The sequence below is a fragment of the Miscanthus floridulus genome, chromosome 7 (genome assembly GCF_019320115.1).
Source record: "Miscanthus floridulus cultivar M001 chromosome 7, ASM1932011v1, whole genome shotgun sequence".
Lineage (NCBI taxonomy): Eukaryota > Viridiplantae > Streptophyta > Magnoliopsida > Poales > Poaceae > Miscanthus > Miscanthus floridulus.
Window position 1 is genome coordinate 69445543 of NC_089586.1, and position 20255 is coordinate 69465797.

At 43.0% G+C, this 20255-nt stretch overlaps 1 protein-coding gene across 1 annotated transcript; it reads right to left on the bottom strand.

Annotated features, from left to right (window-relative positions):
• Positions 1 to 572: 572 nt before the first annotated feature.
• LOC136467065 (isoleucine--tRNA ligase, cytoplasmic-like) lies at positions 573 to 18594 on the bottom strand. The gene is made up of 27 exons (XM_066465612.1): positions 17891 to 18594; positions 14245 to 14310; positions 14021 to 14164; positions 13637 to 13833; positions 12898 to 13060; positions 12051 to 12164; positions 11736 to 11833; positions 11167 to 11245; positions 8341 to 8499; positions 8017 to 8106; positions 6379 to 6512; positions 5352 to 5511; positions 5155 to 5238; positions 4784 to 4996; positions 4576 to 4701; positions 3920 to 4057; positions 3727 to 3830; positions 3274 to 3337; positions 3012 to 3100; positions 2801 to 2942; positions 2385 to 2448; positions 2237 to 2304; positions 1965 to 2087; positions 1822 to 1887; positions 1183 to 1288; positions 966 to 1057; positions 573 to 881 (listed from the first exon to the last, which is right to left on the bottom strand). Exons 1-27 carry the CDS (start codon positions 18575 to 18577, stop codon positions 774 to 776), a joined length of 3678 nt encoding a protein of 1225 aa, XP_066321709.1. The 5' UTR covers positions 18578 to 18594; the 3' UTR covers positions 573 to 773.
• Between the last annotated feature and the right edge of the window lie 1661 nt (positions 18595 to 20255).

Genomic DNA, 20255 nt, shown 5'->3' on the forward strand with positions numbered 1-20255 from the left:
GTGTGACGTACTCACCGCGTCTCTACCGTCACTCCGTCAGGGTGTCCGGCAGCGGGACGTTTGTGGTGGCGTGATCCATTCCAGGTAAGTTTTTTTCTTTTTCTTTTTATAAATACAAATGCTTATACACAAGTCTCTCCCGGATTTTCCCTCCATGCCAAGTGAATAAATCACCAATATAACCCCTGCCAGCAAGCTCACAATCTGATAAGGCGTCGTAAAATATACCCCATGTCAGCGCAGTTTAATGTGGCAGAAGTTACGTAGGACTCCCTCCGCTCCAAATTATAAGACTTTTTTAAGTACATTTATTTTACTATATATCTAAACATAATAGCAAAATTGATGAACCAAAAAAATCAAAGTAACTTATAATTTGGAACAAACAGAGTAGCATCTAACTCAGACAGCTAACAGACTTTGGGAAAGGAGCTTGGTTTGAGAAACTGAGTGGCCTTCATCTTATCACTCGTCGGTTTGTGGAATGCAATGGATTCATTCATCGAATTCTGATGGACCACATCAATCCTCAAGAACCAAACACCCAGGAGATTGCAAACACACATACTATCTGCTCATAATTCACATGTGCCCAGCGGCACAGATACATATCATGGTATAGTATATACATTGAGATTTTTCACCTTTAATTAACAACTGATGAATGTGAATACATGGCTTTGGTGACATGCATAAATGGAACCAAGCTGTTTAAGCATATTGCGGCAAAATAATGGGTGAATCAGTCAAAATTTGGATGCTGCAAACAAAAATTAGGATCGACTAGCCAGATAAAAATCCCCTGCACTTAGAAAAACATGCTTTCCTAGCTGTAACCTGATTGGTGGATAACCTTCAATGCAGTCGACCGTGACCGTAATCTGGAAGAATGTAGACAAGCTATAAGCAAAAAAGGAATACCCTTTCTGAAAAGGAAGGAAGAAGCGTACGGGTTGACTGCTTACCATGCCATTTCCAGTTTGGAACTGGTTCTTCAATCTGGAAAGAGACCTTGACAGAAGATATACTCTTAACGCCTCCACATGATTGCTGTTGCCTGTTTCATCAGGGTATGTGCAAAAATTATTCAGACTGTCCACAGGACTGCACAGTATCAAACTGAAATAGCTAGTGTCTGCATGGGCAGTTCACAATTTGTACTCTGGATTCAGCAAGATTTACCTGAGGCATGAGAAAGAAGATCTGGTGAAAGAATTGGGGTGGACCTTGCAATGCATATGACAAATGACATGTCATGTACATTGTGCGACTCCTCACCAAGTACTACCTGCAAACACCAGTTTGATAAACTCTAAATATTGCCAGTGTAATCCTAAATGACAGGCTCAAAACGTAGATCAGACATGCGCAGCCGGTTGATTTGTGCATCAAATTGCTTGTCAAAATTGCAAGCTAAGCCAAGCAAAAGAAATATTTTTTTTGTACTTGGGCATATTATGACAAGAAACTTAAATAAAAAAAGACCCGTTGCCATGGAACAAAAGGACATTATCAGAATACAGGTATCTCCAAACGCAGTATACTTTTTTCCTGAATACACCTGAGAGCTGTTTATCATTCATTAAAGAAAAAAGGGTACAGAGCCAGTTCAAACCCATGCAAAAAATACATAAGACACCACTTGCTAAAAAAAAGCAGTATACTAAGCAACAACCAAAAGCAAGTACTGGTGAAGAACTGAAGATACCAAGGTCTGAAGATACCAAGGTTGCATATGGTTGAGTAGGATGCAATATTCAAGTTGAATTTGAAGATCAACGGTGCAACAAAAAGGATTGAGGACTGAGGATCAAAACTTACAACATCTTTTGGTGCCATTTCCTTTGGAACAATTGGCGAACCAAGTGCGTCTCTTATATACTGATCCTGTACAGAATAAAGTAGTTTTCATGAAAAAGGTATTCCAAAACAAGAATCGTGTTGATCAACCAGTTATAACTTACCTGTGACTTCAAAATCTCTTCCAGTGTGTTTTTGTCATTGCCCACAGATTCGTAATACACATCAACTGGATCAGCAGGTTCAAGCTGAGCAGTCTTCCGTAATTTCTGGATCCTGTTCACAACCTGCACAGAGGTACTTATAGTAACCATATTAGAATATAAAGTTAGCTAATAAGCAATCGAGGTCGTGGGCAACCTTAGATATTTTTTCTACTGAAGTTTCAGAAACAATATTCTAAAACTTGTACAGAAATAGAAAACTCGTCAACTACCTCTCGAGCCACTCCAGCTTCAAACAATGACTGGTCAGCTTGTAGATCTAAAATGACTAAAACATCACCTATAACAAAAGCAATATAGGGATGTTAGCAGAAAAGATTAGCCAAACTAACTAGACAAAGTAGCATATTCATGACGAACCATCTCCTGCAGCATCAATCTCCTTCTCTGACACGTTTTCAGGACGCTTAAATTGTCGGATGACCTAAAAATAAAGTCTACACGTAAAATTTGTAGAAATGGTGAAGATGCAGAAAACTGAAATAAACAGCTTGTGAGGTCTAATAGAAACATGTTGCACTGAAGTATTCCATGCCCAGTGACAAGCATATGAGGATGAAAGCACCGCAAACCCTATAACTCTAAGGTCTTCCTTTTTGGGACGTAGTAGTCTTCTAATCATACTAATTGAAAACTATTTGCTACATGAAGATATTTTTTCCAGCATCCAAGCACTGGGAAGTTGCGAGTCTTAAGCTTATACAGTCACCCAATGTTGTGTTGTAGACAACTGTTATTGCCATCAAACCAAGGACTGCATGTATATGGAACATTACCTTGATATCATCTAGCTTCAAGCGATGACCGAAGAATGAAATCTCTCCACTCTTTTCAAAGGCTAAGATCTCTTCCTGAGTCATCTTCTTCACCGCATTTGATACTTTGCCCATGTCTTTTCCAAGTCTTTTTCCTAGCACGCTATGAAATATCACAAGCATTGAGAAGTGGGTGCAAGTGTGCAATATTTGTGCATTGAACTAATCATACCTGAAATTAGGCTCGGCTCGCAGAGAAGCGTACAGCAAGGGATCATTACATGGAGTGACAGTCTTAACATTGATTTCCTCCATGACATACTACATGGAATGAAGTAGATGTAGTCAGCATCCACCAATGAAGACCAAAATTTAATGAAAACTAAGAAAAGACTTGAAATGAATGCATCTGATTGATGACTGCAGCGCAAAACAATTCCATAACTTCAGAATGGGAGACAAGCTCAGCGACTATAGGTTTCAGTCTAACAAACCTCTTTTAGTTTGCCAGTGATGTCTTCGAGAAAGTCATTGTCTGGATGCACAACCACCATCTCCCTGAAACACAAATCAGTCACCACATGACACAGTTGAATGCTACTAAATGCAGTATGCATTTTTCCCCCTTTATATTTTAAAATGTTATGAAACAAAAATTTAGTATAAAACTCAAATGCTGTAATTCCATCTGATTTCAACAGCTTCAACCATCTTGATGTTTATACTTTATAATATACACAAATTCTTCAAGTTACATGTACAGGAATGCAAAAAAATACAACTCAAATTATAAACCATATTATGAGAACCACTACTACAGCCAAGATTTCTCACATTTCATGCTTAAGACAGTATTATAAGCATAATCTGCCAAAGTGATTCACATCGTCACAGAAAACATGCACATGCACATGCACATGCACAAATTTAAGGAAGCCTAGACATACTTGAGTGGTGTTTTGAGAGCTTTGTTATGCCGCTCACGAATATTACGTGCAAGATCAATGATGGTCACCATCCTATTTACACTTTGCTCAACACGCTCATCTCTCTGGCAATGTAACAAAGTCAATCAAACAACTAAGTCATAAGTCAATCTGCTAAAATAAGACACAATAGAATGTTTAGATGAAAAATTACCTCGCCAGTTGTGGAAGGGAACTTGCAAAAGTGAATGCTCTCCTCAGATTTACTTGACACCTTCCGCAAATTTTGATAAAGAACTTCAGTAAAGAATGGTGTAAATGGAGCCATCACCACGCATGTTGTTACAAGAACCTGCATTTTCATAATTCAAGTATCTTATAAGCAACTGGAGAAAGAACCAGCAAAAAAACAAAAAACAAAGTATGCATGATTGGGAGAGCTTTAAATATTTGAAGGTACAGAAATGATGAAATGGCTGTTTGGTACAGCTTATCTAGGAAGCGCTACTCAGTTAAGCTGTACAAATAGAGAAAAAGTGCGGTCAAAATAAGCTGGTCTGAGTCAACTTCTGCTGGTGGGAATAAGCGCGGCCAGAATAAGCTGTAAAAAAGCGTGTTTGGCTGGTTTCAGCTTATTTTGGCCATAAGCAGTTTATAAGCTGTACCAAACAGGCCTATTTGGTGTCCAGGATTGTTTCAGATGTTCAGATTAACATCTCACATTGAAGCAAAACAACAGAATCACCGCAATACCACCCTAACTATACAAATTATGTATGAGTTTGCTTTAAAATACCATTTTCAGTAATACATAGACACTTTGCAGCAGCAATGACCAGATGAAGTGTATGCTACTGGATATATACATACATGGTAGAGTGTTGAAAGAGAAATTCTGCAGTCTTCTTCTCCAGTACGTCCTTTGAATCGTTTGCGGTTCAAACGCACATATATGTTAGTAAGGTAGTCAATGTATTTTACCAAATACGGCACAACCTGCAGGGGTAATTACATCAAATGATCATAACACAGAAATACAAGGGAACTAATATCCAGAAAAACTGTGAAAACATTCAACCGTGTAAAGTCGATATGCATCCATCTCCTGGTGAACAAAGCTAACTAGACTTTCAGTTGCAGAGTTTATCCAGTGATCCAACACATTGGATGACTTCAGAAGTACCGCTTGTTCCATCGGAGAAAATGAGGCAAGACCCTCAACTTCCAGTCTCTTTGCATTTTGGACAAAGAATCTGTACGCGTTATACCATGGGAGGAAGACATCTTTCACCTGATAAATTAAAGCATGTCAAATCAGGGGTCATGTTCTTTTCCTCAAGATAGCAATTATTCATAGCTTTGGATAAATGATATCATGTGATCTATGCAGACCAGTAGCCTGGCCAAAAGATAAGAAGGAATCACAAAGCTTTCATTAAATCAACTTACAACAGCAAAGACACCAGCACGTTTGAATCGTAGAGACTCTGCACGTACAACTGGAGAGTTTACCAAATATAGTCGCAGAGAATCCTGAAACAGAACAAATTTCATTCTAATTACTAATTCCAACACCGAGTTTGTTGCATGTATCTTCCAGTAACAGCGATTGACTTATTCAAAGCAAGCAGTCAAGCACCACATACCGCTCCAAACTCATCAATGAGATCTTTGGGTGGAGGATAGTTCTTTTTACTCTTGCTCATTTTCTTACCATCCTCAGCCAAGACAAGGCCATTGCATATAAGATTTTTAAATGCAGGCTTCCCAAACAGTGCTGTTGATAGAACCATCAGAGTATAGAACCTGCAGTATGAAGGCACATCATAAAGCTGAAATACCCACTATTAATAAGTATGGAATGAAGGCATGAATAAAAGTGTATTAGTCATGATTACATGCTTTCAGCACCATATACATTCTAGACCCAAAAAAATGAGATTCTATTCTTAACAGCCTTGGGAGAAACTAATCTAGGATTAAACAAAACAGAAGTATTAAGAACTAGATCAGATTCAAAAGTTTATATCAATGCAGGCTACACATTTTGTAATAAGGACATGAAGTGTAAAGGACATAAGTATAAAGTGGAAGAAACTAAGAGCCTTTTAATGAGAAAACTTGATGTTCATGAGCATGACAAAGAAATGGAGTGAGGTCAAGCACCTACTAAAAAATTCATGTTTTCTGCACAAAAATGAAGAAGCAGAGTTTGGTCAGCAATGTGTGTGTTGTGTAGATGTCCAGGTTCTTGCTAGTGTCTAGGTTCATAGTCATTAATGAGCAGATTTCTAGCTAATAGTTAAGGAGAATAATAGGCAATCATCACAAGTGTAATGCTGTATAACTGAGGCTATTACAGCAATGTTTGTTGCCATAACTCTGCTATATAGAGAGACCAAAAACCAGAACAGCTTTAAGTCATTGGTAGAGCAAGAGAGCAAGTTTTAGGAAGTAAATGAATTCAAAACAAATAGACCTCAGCTCTTGATTGATCCTTCAGGATCTGTACAAGTATTATGCCATAAGAAACAACACGCATAGCATATAATCATGAAATATCACCACAGGCCATAATTGAACAAACTGAAGGAAGAAAATGAACCCTCCAACCATCACTGCCTAATGAAACTATTGTACCACTCCATATTATTCTGAAAGAGAGTAACGAACCATCCACGAGTTTGATCCAAACCCTCTGCCACAAAATTGCCAGGAAAGTTCTTTTCAAATAGTTCCCGATTCTCAAATGGATAGTGAATGTAGGCATATGGCATTGACCCACTCTCGAACCAGCAGTCGAAAACCTGGGTAACAACCATAATTGCTTAGTGAACCATTTCAAAACTGAAGACGTTGATATGCTCCAAAACATTCGTGGCAATGGTATTGGCAAGCCAAGTTTTCACACAAAAAAAAAGGGTGTACTCATTACGCAGTGCTGAAAGCTCCCACAAAAGTTGGGCTCGTGAAAGGGAATTTCTTAAAATGAAGAGCTCTGATTAAGAAAAGGCAAAAATAGATGTAACCAAACAACCCAGCAGAGATTAGGTTCATTGTTCAGAAATCTTGGAGCGTCCGCAATGGGCCTATGCCGGTCCTATATGCATCTGGTTCCCTCACACTGTTCACCCAAATATATAGAGAACTCGCTCCCTTGGATAGAACCTGCTCCCAAAGAATAAAAATTAATGCTTCTCTCTCACCTTCAATTTTTGCCTCCTGGGCATCGCGGAGGAGCAGTCACAGATCCCACAGCCGCGATGACTGCGCTCGTGCCACTGCATCCTCTCTCTCGCACCGGCCAGGTGGGGCACTACGACTGAGCGGCGCGCGGCAGCGACTTTGCGCCCGCACCGCCACGTCCTCCCTCTCGTGCCCGGTGCCACCACATCCTCCATCTGCCCGGAGCGGCCGCGTGGCCAGGTGGGGTGGGGAAAGGGGGCTACCATGGTGGGGAGGGAGAAGGGGGCAGCCATGGGAGAGAGCAAGAAGGAATCCGGCTAGGTTGGGAGAAAGAAAGGGGCGGTCATGGGAGGGAGGGAGAATCGGAGGAGCTGACGTACAGGTTGAGAGGAAGAGAGAAGGCCGGCTGATTTTTTTTACTCATGGGTCCCACTTACGGATCCTATACACTGACTATTTTAACAAGCAATGTCAAATCATTATATAGAACTAGGGTTGGATCTATACATTGCGGATGCCCTTACTGCACATCACTGCTTCCAATCAAAATTCAAACTTCAATAGGGAACTTACATACTACCAACAACATCAGCATAACTAAGGTAACCTCTGATGCTACAGAAATCAAAGCAAATATGAGAAGGCATTTCTCACCTATAGACAACTAGAAACTTTGATATATATTTGGTTAATACTCTGTCCAGCCACTAGTATCAACTAATATTGTTAGGGGATGCATAATTTGCATCCCGTAACAACATGTATTAGCGACTGGAGGGAGTATTCAAAACACCAGAAGTTTGTTTTCTTGAGACGAAATTGCAACAGCTAGTCATATTATCCCCAGACCCCGCACAGAGCGGGAGCTCTCTGCACTGGGTACGCCCTTTAGTCATATTACAGATTACTAGCAGCATATGTTTTGCACTTGAATCATCTCGAGTCTATTACGCCAAAATTTCATTTCCACCTATCTCCCATCTAAATATCTTAATGCCTAATGGAAACTGGAAAGCTAAAAACAATAATCATTAAGTACAAAAAATGTACCAAAACATCAGTGTAAAGTAAGATGTACAGCACATGCAAATAAGAACCAGTACTTAAGGGTCCAATGAAACTTACATCATCAACACGTTTGAGCACCCCAAACTCGGGTCCTCTCTTAGAGGGAATTGTAATATCATCAACATAGTGTCGGTGAAGATCAGTAACCTGATGTTATATTTAGAAAGAAAAATCAAAGGTTACTACGACAAGTCTAGAGAGATATCAGGATAATCTTGAAATAACGTCTCTATTGTTAGCCATAAGAAATGTCTAAGCACCAAAGAACGAGAGAATGTAACAAATTAACCATTGTTGACTTCGATAAAGATACTGTGAATTCACAAGAATGTTTATCCAAATAATTGAATTTATCTTGCAAGTACCAAGAGACATGTTAACCTTGACTCCAGATAATTTTTCAAGCTTCTCGATAGAATCCATAACAACAATTTCTTCACCATCTTGACTTATCCATAGTGGAAGTGGAGTACCCCAGAATCTACTCCTGCTAACAGCCCAATCACGAGCACCTTCAAGCCAGTTGTGAAATCTTTTTTCCTGCCGGAAACCATTGTTAAAGAATAAAGCAAGTTAAAACAGAAACCTTTCGCAACATCCTTCATAAATATGTTGTTGTTAAACACACGAAGCCTCCAAACAATTTCATGATGATATTTCAGGTCAGGTATGTATCTATTGCAAACAATATCACAACAGGAAGTAATATTAGAAACATGGGACAAAAACAGAACCCACATGGCAAAACAATTTGTGCCTTGTCTAAGCTAAGAGCGGACCAAGCACATATGCAAATGATTGTTAAGTACACTATCCCAAGACAGTAAATGGAATCCACTAAGATACACAAGCACAAATCACATGTCGACCAATCTCAATCATTGGGAATAAGATTGTTGGGGCTTTGTGTTGGATTATCATAATGAGGAAGCAGTCCAAAATATATTGATTTAATGCTCACCAACACAAGTTCTAAAGCGCATGCCAGAGCCAGACCTAGTTTCTGAACAAATGACAACACTGCCTGCCACATTCCTCAACTTTCTAGTCTTCGTAGCGGACTGAGCGATAGCTCAGGTGGTGTGGCGGGTCGTGGTCGTGCCCACCGGCCAGGGTTCGAACCCCGGTCTCGCACCAAAAAAAAAAAAAACCTCGCTGTGCTCGCTGGCTTCAGCTGCGGTTCGCGCCAGCCGGGCTACGGTGCAAGCGCCGGCCCATGTTGCGGTGTTGCCGGCCCAAGTCTGCTCGGCCCTTTGGGCATGGACCAGGGTTCGGGGGGTTTCCTGGGCCGGTTGCCTTGCCTGGATCTTCTTCTCAGTGCATTGCTGTAGGGGCAGTTCTTCCCCTACCGGTCCAGTTTTTTTTTCTAGTTTTCATAGGGTTTAGTGACTGGAAAAACACTCCATCTGCAGCAATCTGGTCGTTCTTGAAATTCCAGACACACATTTGGATGTTATGTTACCATGGAAACTTTTTATACTAGTTAAGGTCCTTCCAAGAGTTCCTATGAAATTGTAACAACTAGCTATACCTTCACAGGATTTAGCTCAGTTAGAGCATCTCAAAGAGTGCCTATATTCAACATGTACTATTGTAAAAATATAAGGTTTATGCACAAAAAATCTCCTCCAACATACTCCTACCCAACAACCTAAATTTAGTCGAACCCTAAATCATCCTCCGAAGTCCTACCTCAAAGTCACTATCCATCCACCCTATCTTTAAAAAAAAGTAGGAGGTTGATTTTAGGGAAACTGCTGTGGGAAAAAAAAGGATTTAAGGTGGATTTATGTTTAGGATGGCCCTATATGAGAAAATCGGATATCTAATATTATGCGGACTCTTGGAAATGTTCTTATGCAGATCCTCATCTAGACTGTAAAATTTCAGGTACTGACCACTTATTCCTAATGGTTCATTATGTTGAATCCCTGATCAAAACCCTCCTTGTTTTTACAACTACCTTTAGACAATCCGGACTTAGTTCCATTTATTTACAACAATAGCCAGAGTGATGTTGAGGTTTTATCAATTGGTACCAGTATTCTCCTGTGACAATTATCCACAAGTGAATTTTAGATTATACTTAAGAATTCAAAAGCTTGAGATTAGATAGCTGCGACAAACAGTGCACACTACCAAAAGAAGGGCGTTTTCAGCTGATAGCAGAGCTTGTGGAAAGAAACTAGAATAATTCATTCTTGATAAAACTGCTGCACCTATATTGTTTACATATAGAGCGAGCCCTAGCAATCAAATGACTCAAATGTAAATACTCAAATCTACACCCTCTGCATATTCTTTTTCTCGAACACGCGGAGAGCTGCATATCATTATATTAAGAAGAAGAATAAGTAGTGTAGGCAACTCATACAGCCCCTTGGAAGGGCATGACCAGTACAGTGGAAAATCACTGAACGCAAACTAAGTATCCCTCCGCTTAAATTAGTGGGCGTATTCATTTCGTTAGGACAAGACTTCGAACAACAATTACTCAATTAGTATGCCATTAATGTGATACACCAAAATCATAATCACAATTATTTTTTCAATACAAAACTAGCTGCATCAAGTTATATTGCAAAGTCATGTATTACTAAAGAAACTGTTGGCCAAAGGCTTGCCCTAACAAAACAAAATACACCTACTGAAACGGAGGAGTAATCTGATGCTCTTAGTTAATCTTATCTTCAGAAAACTAAAATCCCTAATTCAGGAGCTATGTTTGGTTGCTACACACCTACTGAGCCTGGTTGAGCCTTGACCCATGCCATAGCATACATCCAAGGATTCAACCAATCTTAAGTTTGACTAGGTTTATAGAAAATAGTATCGACATTTGTATCTCTAAATCAGTTTACTATGAAAATATATGGAGTGATTAATCTAATGAAGCTTATTTGTTATCATAAACATTAGTACTTTTTTGTACATATTTGGTCAAATTTCAGATTGGTTGACTCCTCGAAGTGTGAGATGTGCATTTATTCTGGGACAGAGGGAGTACATGTCTCCATGCGATATACCTCCATAATCACAAAATACAGAAGCTCTATGGAGATATAGCCGTGAGATACCCTCATAGCCATCTAAATTCCATGGGTCTCAAAATACGGTTAAGGGCTATGAGGAGCACCTGCACACGGCGTTTTTCCATACAAGGTTTCATTGTCATGGCACTATCAGGAGCAGAAAGCCATAAAATACCTTAACATAGTCAGGCACCCAGTAAGTCTCCTTGTTACATTCCAGCAACTGGTCCTTAATCTTCTCAACCTTGACAAACCTACAGCAAATCTATTTCAGGCTACATCCCTCAAATAGAAACAAGTATTGCAGAAGGAAGACCATAACGAAAATAAAGGGCAGATGAGCTGAGTAACATAGTAACATATACAACAATAATAACAAAGCCATTTAGTCCCAACCAAGTTGGGGTAGGCTAGAGACGAAACCAAATATGAGCCACAAACAAAAAGGAAAAACTCATAAATCATTGTGTATAAAGCATTGTTAATGGTAATATTCCTAGGGGATAAAGAAAACGAAAATGGTTCAAAAGGATGGTTTATTGTGTATATGGCTCACTATAACAAGGTAAAGAAATCATTAAGTGATCAATACATGTGGTAAGAGAAGTTGGTAATGGGGAGGCTTGTCAGGTTATCAGAACAAGAAGATGCATTGGTACTAACTTGAAATCAAACTGAATGGCAAAATCATAAATTATCAGCATATGGACAAAATATATATGCACAGTAGTAATAGAAGGTTACCAGCTTGGAACAGCCCGATAAATAAGAGGAGTACCCGATCGCCAACAAAATGGATAAGAGTGCTCAATACTCCCTTTACTAATGAGTCTTCCTTTATCCTGTTCATATTGTTTATCACTTTTCAGAGTACAATCCTCAGGATGATAAAAAATAGTGGATCATATTAGCATTGAAACTGAAATATTTTAGCATTTATCTTATCAGACAAGTGTATGGAATCTTTAGGTAAAGGAGTGCTGATTGGACAACTAGAAGCAAAGGTTATAAAGACTGAGATGAGATATTAGTCCATGGAAAGCTGAAACATCAACTCGCCTTAACAGCATTGATGATATCTTTGTCGGCTTCTTTGACATATCGCCCTTTAAAATCAGATATTTTTTCAATAAAGCACCCGTCATCATCAACAGCGACAACAAGTCCAGCAGTCTGCACATGAAGCATCGGAAAGGATAAAAATAGAAAGAAAAAAAAAACTAAAGCAAGGTCATGCTTGTATAAGCAGAAACAGATACAACGTACAAAAGATGCATAAAGTCATACTAGATAATGACCATTCTTCCAAATTGGGAAATAAGAATAAGAAATCAGATAGAACCATTGCATCTCATCACCTAAGAGATAGTTTGCATCAATCAAAGAAGCATGACAAGTATATCATTCAGGATAATTAACAATGTTGTGGCAAAAAGGTAATTCAAGGAAAACTGCAAACATAGGAAAATACCGAACTAAGCTCTAGCTCTATAATCAGATTCAAATTCAAATGTGCATAGTATGTACTTCACTGATGTTTTTTTTTTGGGGGGGGGGGGGGGGGGGGGGGGGTATACGTTAAAGAGAGATGTTAGAAAAAACAAGTGTTCAGGCATTCAACATTTATGTTGTATCTTTAGAATTGCAGCATGCTGATCGAATAGTGGTAAAGGGTGGAGGCAGGGCACTACCATGTCCCTTTCCCAAAATTGTCCTACCGTCTGATCATCATTGGTTTGATAGTGTCATTTTAATTAAATAGATAGGGCTATTCCCCCAAGTTTCTGAAAAGGAGATTGCTGGTTTACTGATCTTCCCATTTCTCTCAACCTTGAATACCTTTGCCTTAGCGGCACATCAGTTAGTGAGGATATAAATGAATGAATTAAAGAAGAATAAATCCAACCTCAAATATGCCAGCAGCAAGGCAAACACGATGGTCGTCTTCACCAAAAGCGGGAGCACAATGGACAACACCCGTTCCACTATCATCCGTGACATAGTTATCCGCAATCACTCTGAAGGCAGTCCCTTGAAGTTCAATGAAAAAATCAAATAGAGGAGTATACCTGTAACCAGAAAAGAAGAAGAAGTAAACAGCCATAAGAACCAAAAAGCTCCAGATACATACTCCAGTAATTCTTTGCTATCACATGAATTTAATATTCTCAAACAATCTTCAGCAATTAAGACTGAAGAGTGATAGTGCTTGGTAAATGAATAATGTCCACAACCTACAATACTTCAGTAGACTGTGGAGAGTGGAGTGGAACTGTTGTTGGAGTAAGCTAGCTATATCAATGCAAGATATCCAAATGCAGAATGTTTTCTAAAATTGCAGAGGGATGTCCAAAGTCCAAAGCTATATGGAGTTACAACTTAGCTCAAAGAAGAAACACCTTACACAACAAACCAGTGGCTAACATAAGGATAACAGGAAGCTAGTCTAAGGAAGATCTTTGTATTCCAGTCAGAACTTGAGTAAATAGAATTGGAAATTCTAGTTCACAAGTTCTAACACTGAAGTGCTGGTAAGTGATGATAAATGTAATATAAATCACATTAACATAATGGTGTGGATATCATATCCTATGAAATCAACTCCAACTACAAGATTGATCTAAATTTAAAAGAGAAGTACTCACTTTAAGCCAACCAAGGATGCCCCAGGAATCTTTGCCAACAGCTCATATGATTCCTTGTCCAAACCATCCTGAACAGCTTCAGCGTTGCTTCCCTTTGAAGGTGCCTGCTTCTTTCCTGAAGCTTTGGCCTTAACGGGTAACTGCCCAAGCCTAGATTCTGCAATAACATATACTGCTCCATTTGATTTGTCTTTAACCTGTTTGTACACAGTAAGTGTCCTCAATGGAATGTAATAAACAGCAGTTTACAAGTAGAGAAGTGTGGGAACAGTAAAGAACTGACAAACTGGGGTGGCCTGTAGACATGCAACAGAATAGGAAGACAGCGTGCCAAAATTACAAAATGAAAAGAAAAATAGGGTTCAAAAAAAGCAAAGTACCAACCTTTGCATACATGAGATTGGCATTGACACACAGCGCTAGGTTACTTGGAAGTGTCCAGGGTGTTGTCGTCCATGCAACAAGAGCTGCATTGTCCGCATCACCAACAATAGGGAAGGATACCATCACCGCTGGGTCAGGAACAGCCTAGGGTACAACTTAAAAATAAGTTACTATAAACAGCAACAATAAAATTAGCTAGGTCAACTAGGAAGCCAATAACCAACCCTATAGTCCAGTGCTGCCTCAAAGTTTGACAGTGCAGTTTTGCATCCTGTGCTGTACGGCATGACCTATACCAAGAACAAAGATTTCACGAGGTTTTAAGGAATTCCCTGCAATACAATGAACAAAAATAGGAATTCCCTGCAATACAATGAACAAAAATAGAACATAGATCCATTTCCTCATTTTAGAGAGGATAATTTGTATTGCCAGATAGTCTATTTGTTTATTGTTTTTCTCTTCATTCGAGAAGGATTAAAAACAACACATTAGCAGCAACTACAGTGCACAGATTACCCTACAAGCCACACATAACTCCCAAGATTACAACCACACCACACCCCTAAAGAAACATGTGTGCTATCACAAAGCCTAGATCAACAAAATAAAAATGGCATTCTCTTATCTTACAGAAGCAATATTTAAAGCAAGCTAAAAGTTCATATATAAAATTATTGATCTATAAACGATCAAAGCAGCATGTCAGCATAATAACAGTAAAATACGCAAGGAGATGTACTTCTCGCATTGAGACAGCAGAATTTGCAATGTAATCACCGTGCAGACAAAGACACTGTTAAGTCCCCAATCTACCATTACCCTTATTCCTATACTACATTTTCTGCTCCCTCGTGAAGCCACGTCACCGTCTTTTAATATCCGTCCGATTCAGCACCAACGGGCACAAGGGCATCACCGGACATAATATCAACACGTCCACGGCTCTACCCAGCCTTCCACGACCTCCGCCGAACCTTCCAGCAAAAAAAGGTCCCGTCCTCTCTTCCCCATTAGTGGCGATTCTCCTCCTGCACCCCCGCCGCTCCCCCCACCCGGTCGAGCGCCGCCCCTGCCTCCGGCGCCGTACCCGGCCAGCCAGCGCTGCCGTGCGCCGTGCGCGCCCCCCTGGAGGTTGTGACACCGCCGCTACTCGCCACGACGCCGCCAACCCCGCGCGGCCAAACCCTAGCGGCGCAGGGCCCCACCGCGGCAAGCCCTACCAGGTGCAGCCTGGGCACTGGGCTCCAGCGAGTGCAACCTGCGCGCCGGCGGCCTCCCCAGCGGCGATGCAGGAGTCTCAACCGGCGGCGCTACCCTCGGTGGTCCCGAACTCGCCATCCGCGGACATCTCGGTGAGTTCGCCTCGGCCTACTCCTCTTCCGCGCCGTAGTCCTGCTCACGCCTCTTCTCCTCAGCGTGTCGTAATACTTCTGCAGGTTTTCCTCTTGCAGGGACATCATAGAGAACAGAGCATCTGGGTGCCAACGATTTAGCCCATTGAGTAGTAGTTCCAGGTATTTTCCCCTGGACATTTTTTTCTCAAACAAATGATAGATATTTGGATAAGAGGATACAGAAAAGAAAGAAATAATGTGTTAGTGTTACTTGCTGTGTTCTCTTTTTTTTTGTGACTTCCTATGCCTGTGCCTGAAACTTTACATTAGTAGAGTGCAGTTGGTGGGTGCCAGGTTAGTTTTCGATCCTTGGATGCTTTACTGAATCATTGGTTGTTGTTGCAATTTTAGTTGACGCCAGATTTTTTCATTCCTTGGTCTGCACGTGCTCAATTTTAGTTGACTTATGAAATTGTCACAGAACTAAATTGCTTCCAAGATCAGTCCTATTATTCTATACTACTAATAAGTTTTTTTGTTTGGGCAATATGAACTCCCATTAGAAATATACACAATAAGCAGAGAGTTCACCTCCTCCATTAGCTGATAAAATTGATTTATTCTTCTTTCTTCAAAGTTTCGTGTAGCATTCGATCAATTCTACTCATGTTGAGATTATCTCTACTGTCAGTGTCAGCCCCACTAATGTTGAAATTAATTCTAATGAGCTGAGCTGCTCATCCAAACTTTAATTGACCAAGAATGTTTAATTGTTTTAAAAGCCTATTCTCAAATGTATCTAAGGACACAGCTGCACAGAGATTGCAGAGAGAACATTCTGAGAGCACAAAAGTGATGCAGTACCAGTGGTTTTGTTATTGACCAAGAATGTTTACTTGTTTTAAAAGCCTATTCTCAAGTGTATCTAAGTACACAGCTGGACAGAAATTGCAGAGAGAACATTCTGAGAGCACAAAAAGTGATGCAGTTGCAGTGGTTTTATTCTTGCTGCACTAATTTCACTGAGGGTTCAGCTGCTATTGTTTTCCTAAAGTTTAGGAGTTCATAACATGCCAGGCATTTCTACTTTCCTGTACCTATTTGGCAATTTCTCTCTGTGACAATGGAAAGATCATACTTTGCCATTGACATATAACCTCTCAAGCCATAATATTTGTGAAATGTTTTCTCCTCTCCTAAAGGCATGCAATTTGTGTAACGATGCTGCTAGACATGTAACTAGTGTACATTTGAGGTGCCACAAAGCGGTGCTTCACTATGCTGTACATATGTAATAAACAAATTAATAAATATTATCCTGTCATTGTGTGCTTTGTCGTAGAGACTTATAGTAGCACCTCAAAAGCACAAACAGATATAGAAGCATGCAGCTACTGCGGGTGCGGTGAAGCGTGCCTCCCTGTTTGTTGTACTCATAGAGGACAACTATCTTCATTACATGTTGCTAACATTTTTTTCTTGATTTTCAGCATAGCAACAGTGATCAAGACTATGGTACATACTCATTGACGTTCCTTATATAAGTACATATTCATCAAACAGTTTCTTGATAATAAGAACTTTGAACGCTCTGGCAAAATGTTGTCCTCGCAGCTGTTTTGTATGTGCAGGTGTAAGTGGAATTTTCTAAAAGCACCGTCAAGGGCTTCAAAAGTTCAAATTAGGTTTGCTATGCTGTATTCACTATCCTGAGATACAAGAGCGGAGGCTAATGAGGTTTGCTAATTTGAGTGTCCTTCTGAGATCTTAGCTGCAAGATCTATTGCTTTCCAACATGCATTGCTTCTTTTCTTACATGCTGCGAAAAGGTTTGTTACTGCAGGATGACCTTCACAAAAATAGGCATACTTCAGATGCTTTGACTGTATTTGCATTTTTGCTTATTGCTCTAAATGTTTTTTTTTACAAAATTGTTTACAGCCCTCTGCTACATGCTACCTCAACCGGACCTGTCCTCTTCACCCGAACCCACTCCCTGCATCCCCAACCTCTATCCGGGATGTCGTCAACCATCATTTTCTCGATGCCACAGTAGTGAGCTGCAGGTTGCATAGTTTTGTCACCATTGCCGTCTCATTCTTATGTGCTTATTGTTTGCTAATTGACATTTATCTTATGCCTTATCCTTTTCTACTACAGTGCCTTCAGCTTCCCAGATGTTTTACTTACAACATATTCCAGATATTCTAAGCATGAGCAAGAAGTAAAGAAGTGTCTTTAGTTTGGAACAACCACATTGTATTTTGTTATGACAACATTGTGCAATGTGATTAAATCTCAGAGGTGCCAATATTCAAGAACACCGTCATCTAATGGATTCTACTGTTTCTTATGACAAAACTTATGTGTTAGAGCTTACTAGCCCGCGCAATAGCGCGGGGTTCCTGCTAGTTCGCTGAAAGCTTGTCAAACTAAATCCATCGAATCCTAAGATTGTCAAACTTTGTACAACTCAGAATTACGAGAATCAACAGACTCGAAAAATAGCTATGAGTGAGGTTAGAGATGCGACCTTGAAGCCCTTATAGACGAGGTCCTTCTCCCAGAGCTGCGCAAACACCCACCAGACGCTCTCCATGAAGTTGATGTCCATGGTCTTGTAGTCGTTCTTGAAGTCAATCCACCTCCCCGTGCGTGTGACCATGGCCTCCCACTCGGAGACGTACTTGGTGACGATGCTGCGGCACGTCTCGTTGTACTTGCCGATGCCGAGGTCGAACACCTGCTGCCGGTTGGTGATGCCGAGCGCCTTGTCGATCTCAAACTCGACGGGGAGGCCGTGACAGTCCCACCCGAAGCGTCGCGAGACGTGGCGGCCCCGCATCGACTGGTACCGGGTGACCACGTCCTTGATGGTGCCGGCGAGTATGTGGCCGTAGTGGGGCAGGCCCGTGGCGAAGGGGGGGCCGTCGTAGAAGATGAACTCCTCACCGCCCTCCGTGCGCCGGAGCTGCTCGTGGAAGGCGTCGAGCTTCGCCCACAGCTCGAGCACCCGCTCCTCCTGCTGCGGGAAGGAGAAGTCCTTCCCCTCGCACACGTCGTCCATGGCCTCCACTCCGACGGTCGCGGTGGCGCCGAAGGGGGCTGGGATTCGAGCGGTGGCGCCGAAGGGGGCTGGGGTTTCGGGCGATGGTGCGGCGGCGGCGAAAGGTAAGGCTGCAGTCGTTCCGGATGACTTTACTCCACCGTCACTGCGCATCTGGTCGTTCCCTTGTATCCGACGGTGACCAGGACTCCAGAGCATGTGCGCTGCCTCCACGCTCTGCTCCTGGGCTTCGGCCCAATATCAGCACGGCATCGGGAATTTTCTGGCGCGATGTTTGGGCGCCGCGACTGCGTTTTGGCGCGAGTGTTGAAGGCTTGCCGCGGAAGTGGATTTTCCAAGGGCGCGTTCGCGAGGGTGGTTGCGGCCGGCTCGGCCCGCCCATGACGCCCAGGCCTTGGCCGACCTCAACGGTCGCAACTCATCTCGTCTGCCTCCACCTACGAAATGGACTAGGCTACATTCAGGACGTGTTTGCGTGCCTATACCATAGAAGTGTGGGTTGGTAGCCTTACCACCAGAGAAGGCCTCACAGGCATTTCGTCGAGCAGCTGGTGGGCACGGCGAAGCGCAGGTTGCTGCAATGGCCTGGGTGGTGGTGGCCGGCGTCGCCTGCGTCATCCACGACGATGGCCAGGCTCCCGTTGCTGCTGCTCGCGCCCACCGGTCGCGCCGCGCCACGTCGTTGCTGCTGCTCGCGTCGCCACGCAGCGCCGCGTCGCTTGCTGCTGCTCGCGGCGGCCGCTCGCGCCGCCAGGCCCACGGCGAAGACGCCCGCGAAGACGCCAGCGGCGAGCCACGCCCACGACGGCGAGCGCGAGGACTCCCGCGACGACGGCGAACACGACGCCGCCTCGAGTTGCTTGCGCCGCTCCACCTCCGACCTCCCCTCGCCCACACCTCCTCCGCATCCGGCCCCACCTCCTCATCCTCCTCTGCCTCATCCCCGACGCGCCGCTCCGCCACCACCGGCAGGCCGCTCGACCAGGACGCGCCGCTCCGCCGCGGTGGGTGAGAAAGGAGTCGGAGGTGATTCCATCCCCACCACGAGCCCACGCGAGCCCAAGACGCGCTTCAACGAGCCAGGCTCTGAAGAAACGAAGGAAAGTCGCGTTTCCTGGGAGCCATGAGAGAGAGTGCGATTTGCATCGTTTGGCCCTGGCTCGCTGGTGGGCCCTAGCTCGCAAACACGGGAAGCTGCACGCGGAGGGCGCAGCCAGGCCGTCGGGCCAGGGTCGCAAACGCGCCCCAAATGTCCCTGCGGCCACACGAGTTATCCTGGGCGTGTACCATGTGCTCGCGTCAAGATTCGAGCTCAATAATGAAGAGGCAATACATTTCAGTCAATTCAACCGCGAAGGGCAAATAAGAAAGTTTAGACTGACTCCAACAACGTAACCCAAATCGGATACCAATTTCACTGTTTAGGTAACACACAGTACACAAAGCTACACACCCCATTCTTGACCTCTCCAACGGTGAGCCCCAGATCCCGCAAAAAAATATCCGTGGCGCAGAGGCGCTGGTGGGCCCGGGCGCGGGCGCCCCTCGGCGTGGCGGCGCACCGGCGCAGGCAGGGCCCGACGGTGCTCTCTCCTTCGTCAACTCCTCCCACGGCGGCCCGCCTCCTCCACTCCACTCCTCCCCGAATCCGCCTCACCACGCCGCGCCGCTCCGGGCGCTCCTCGCCTCGAGCCCGCCTCGCCCCGTCGGCCGCGCTCCGCCGCGGATCCGCCTCGCCGAGTCGAGCCGGCGGCGCGACGGTCGCAAGAAGGGACGCCTCCCCTAGCTCCGGCTCCGGCTGCGGCTCCGGTTCCGCGTCGAGCACACCTTG

Coding starts and splice junctions, on each gene's coding strand:
- LOC136467065 (XM_066465612.1), bottom strand. CDS start 18,577: ATGCGCAGTGACGGTGGAGTAAAGTCATCCGGAACGACTGCAGCCTTA. Junction 14,311..17,890: donor TCGTCTATAAGGGCTTCAAG/GTCGCATCTCTA, acceptor TTCTTGGTATAG/GTCATGCCGTACAGCACAGG. Junction 2,449..2,800: donor TGAAGCTAGATGATATCAAG/GTAATGTTCCAT, acceptor CTTTATTTTTAG/GTCATCCGACAATTTAAGCG.